This window comes from Populus euphratica, unplaced genomic scaffold (assembly GCF_000495115.2).
Source record: "Populus euphratica unplaced genomic scaffold, PopEup_1.0 scaffold1171.1, whole genome shotgun sequence".
NCBI lineage: Eukaryota > Viridiplantae > Streptophyta > Magnoliopsida > Malpighiales > Salicaceae > Populus > Populus euphratica.
Genome location: NW_011501033.1, coordinates 11,412 through 15,659, shown reverse-complemented (window position 1 = coordinate 15,659; position 4,248 = coordinate 11,412). Strand labels below are relative to the sequence as shown.

Sequence of the window (4,248 nt, the reverse complement as noted above, 5' to 3'; positions counted from 1 at the left end):
CGTGGGATTAGTCGTGGTGCGCGCAAGCTGGCCCGGACACCCACGTTAATCTAAAAAATAATAATAATAATAATATCATCATCAAACCATCTAGGTGGTGGCCAAGTAGTAAGAACTTGGGATTAAGAGGTTTGCTCCCTCTGTGGTCTCAGGTTCGAGTCCTTGGTTGCTCATATGATGGCCACTGGAGGCTTACATGGTCGTTAACTTCAGGGCCCGTGGGATTAGTCGTGATGTGCGCAAGCTGACCCGGACACCCACGTTAATCTAAAAAAAAAATAATATCATCATCAAAATTATCTAGGTAATTGCTAAATAATAAAAATTAAAAATTAAAAAATTTGTTTTTTTTTATAATCTCATATTCGAGTTTTTAGTTATTTATATAATAGTCACTAAAAATTTATATGATTATTAACTTTAAAGCTCGTAAAATTAGACGTGGTGCGTGCAAACTTATCTGGACATCCACATTAATCTAAAAAAAATATTATTATCATAAAAAACTTTAATTATTTAAATATTATTTTATAAAATTTATTTAAAATATCTTTTTATATAAAATAAAAAAATATAAAAAAACTCAGGCCTCGTCTTCCCGTCCAAGTGCCCCAGAAAAACTAGTTAAGTGCGCTTGGGTCCATAAAACTAAAACTAGACTCGTATGCTTGATTTTTTTAAATGGAGGAATAACAAATTATCTATCCAATTATTGTTTTTAAAATAGGAGATATTGTATTGTCTACTTATGCAGACAGCTCATTGTTGTCTTATTGACTTTCAAACCACCTTTGAAGTTTGGAAAGTTAGGATCAGAGTTTTTCAGCTCTAAAAAACCAAAATTTAACCTTTTTTTAACTCGAAAACATTGTAAGAATATCATAAAATTTTTAATAAATTTTAAAATAATTATTTTTTATTTGGTTGGTTTTTATAAAAAAAAACCGAAAGTAGTTCAAACGGACTGGTTTCGGTTCGGTTCTATTTGATTTTAGAAAAAACAGTTCAAATTGATTTAGCTTGATTTTTTTAGTTTTTCCTATATGGCTTGATTTTTTGATTTGACTCGGTTTTTTCAGGTTTAGCTTAATTTTTATTCATTTTTCAGTTTTAGTTTGGTTTGGTTTGATTTGGTTTTTTTTTATCCAGTCTTATAAAACTAAAATCAAACTAAATTAGTTAGTTTTTTCAAAATTTTAATTGATTTAATCGATTTTTTTTAAAATTTAATTTTTTTTATTATTTTTTTTATTATTTTTTTAATTTAACCAGTTTCTCAATTTATTTAATTGCCCGTAATAAACTCATTTCAAATCCCTAAAAAGCATATAATCACTCTAAATCAAAACTCAACCGGATAAAAGAAACTCTGAGTCTTGGTGTATTTTTTAAGACATGTTCGTAGGAGAATATCAACTTCATTGAACCTCTCTCTCGTTGGCTTTTTTGGTAGCCAAAATGACTAATTGACTATTTATCTTTTCTTTTATTTTCCAATGATACTCTCGGTTTTTGAAAATTTTAAAAACTAAAATATAAATTAAATAAAATTTAAAATCAAAATATTAAACCCTAAAAAAATATAGATACCATAAACTTCAGGATCAAGTCGTATGTTTTTGTGCTCCATAAAAAAGGAAACTATTTTATAAGGTATAGAACTACATGGATGATTAAATAAATAAATAAAATTAATGATTGAAACTGATAATTATTCAAATATATAAAAAAGGAGGGATCAGATTCTGCTCCACTGTTATTAGAATCAATCAATTAATATCTGAAAAATATAAAATTTTATTAAGTAATCATTTGACCAAATTTATGATAATCCATTCCTTTTTAATTTTGAGTTCTTTAAAAAATATAGTTATTTTTTTTTATTTTGAGTTGATATTAATGTACATATTTTTTAAAATAAGGATATTTTTTTATAGAAAAATATTAACTTCAATTTATATTGGAGTGATTTAGAATCTATTTGAAAATATGGTTGTAAATATTTATTTTTTAAAATATGTCAAAATAATTTTTTTATTTTTAGATCGTTTTAATATACTGATGTTAAAAATAAATTTTTGAAAATAATTTTTTTTTATTTTAGTACATTTCTAAATAAAAAATATTTTAAACCATACTATTATCTTACTTTTAATTTTTAGTTTTATTTAGACATTTTTATATTCTTTTTTAAAAAATAAAATTAGTTTATTAAGTAATCATTTGACCAAATTTATGATAATCCACATTTTAGTTATTTATTATTTTAAGCTTGCACAATAACTTGTTCATTAAAAAGGGTATGTTTGAAAACATGGTATAAGTTATATTTCTTTAAATTTTGAAATTTTTTTATTTAAAATAATTTTTTTATTTTTAGATCGTTTTAATATACTGATGTTAAAAATAAATTTTTAAAAATAATTTTTTTTTATTTTAATACATTTCTAAATAAAAAATATTTTAAACCATACTATTATCTTACTTTTAATTTTTAGTTTTATTTAGACATTTTTATATTCTTTTTAAAAAAATAAAATTAGTTTCGTTCAGGATTTAAAATTGTTTTTTAATAAATATATATTTTAAAAATTAAATTTTTATTTTTATTTTTATAAAAATATAATAATACCTTAACGGCTGAACAAACATCTATCACTATTACAATGCTCAACACAGAACAAGTCAAGTATCAATTACCAATTGATTTCTTATAATCATGGTTTTAATAATGCATTATTTTGTCATCAAAATCTCCCATCTTATCCTATTCACCTTTCATTAATTTTTTAATTCCCAAAAAGTAAAAAAAAAAAAAAAACCTGTGTATCTGTCTGCCTGTCTTCATCACCTCTGCCTGAAAACCTTCCCTTTCTCAAAACTACCCATCTCTAAATTCTCTGTCTCTCTATCTCTAGCAAGTTCCACAGCAAAAAGCAAATGATGAAAGACCACCCTTTCTCTTCTCTAATTCGTCTCAACATTGGTCACCTCTCTCTCTCTCAATTATCTATGAATTTGTCTTTGTAGGAGATCTTCATTTTCAGATCCCTGAATACACCCATCTGTTAAAACAATTTCACTCTTTCTACCTCTCTATTTTAACCTCACACACTGTTATAAGTTTTATTTCTCAACTCCTAAATTTCAACTTCAGCACTTGGATCAAGTTTATTTATTGATTTATTTATTTGTTACTGCTTGCTTTTGCCTTTTTTTGATCGGTTTAATTCATTGTGCTTGATTGTTAATAGTTTAGCATGGAGATTTTAAGTCAATTATGCGGTTAAAATAATTTTTACAGGAGGGAAGAAATTTTGCACCACAATTGATACATTAACACAGCGTGAGCCTGATTCCATGCTTGCGGCCATGTTCAGTGGAAGACACACCGTGTCTGAGGATCCTGATAAGGTAACATTGAATTATGGTCACTTGTTGTTTGATGTTGTCTAGAGAAATAATGTGCAGTAAATGCCTCAGCTATGATGAATTAAGGATTCCCCAGTTAACAATTGATTCATTTCCGTTTGCAACTTGCTTTTTTTCCATCAAGTTTCGTGGAATGGCTTTTATTGTAACTCCGAGGGGGATGACTGCCTAGGCGAGGTTGTTGAAGATAGAAGTGTTGCCAGGCCAATTATTATTATTATTATTATTATTATTATTATTATTATTATTTCTTGCTTAAGGAATGACACATTCTTTCTTAGAGGGAAGGAACTAATGCGGGAGGGAACATATATTTTATTATGTTGAGAAGAGAAGGAAGGCATAAGGAACAAGGGAAATGACTTTCGCTCATTCCCTTTTGGTTTCATCTGTGCCCTTGCCTCTACTCTTTTTTTTTTTTTTAAATCAAATGGAGACTATAAATTTGCTTCAGTAAGTTTCATGTTGGACGATGTTACTTGTTAAGTAATCAATTGTTCCTGAACTTTGATTCTGCAGGGATACGTCTTTATTGATAGGGATGGGAAACACTTTCGGCATATTTTGAATTGGTTGAGGGATGGTGTGGTTCCCACACTAACTGATGCTGAATATTCAGAGCTTATGCGAGAGGCAGTATACTATCAGCTACTTGTATGTGGTCATAACTAGACTTTTGTTCTTTTGTGGTTATTTCCTTTTTTATATTCCATTTTCTGGTCCTTTGGGTCCTGTGTTAAGAACAAGCCTCTTGTTGATGTGGTTCTTCACTTAGAGGGTTTTTTTTTTGGGGGGGGGGGGGTGTGTTTTTTTTGC

The 4,248-nt window shown here is 27.7% G+C and overlaps 1 protein-coding gene across 1 annotated transcript in view; it reads left to right on the top strand.

The window, feature by feature from the left end:
- Positions 1-2,784: 2,784 nt before the first annotated feature.
- Positions 2,785-4,248, top strand: part of LOC105117102 (FH protein interacting protein FIP2-like) — a 6,500-nt gene continuing 5,036 nt past the window's right edge. The window contains exons 1-3 of the mRNA XM_011014647.1: positions 2,785-2,986; positions 3,305-3,414; positions 3,952-4,086. Coding sequence (XP_011012949.1) covers positions 2,941-2,986; positions 3,305-3,414; positions 3,952-4,086 — 291 coding nt within the window. The 5' untranslated portion in view covers positions 2,785-2,940. The remainder of the gene's footprint in view (positions 2,987-3,304; positions 3,415-3,951; positions 4,087-4,248) is intronic.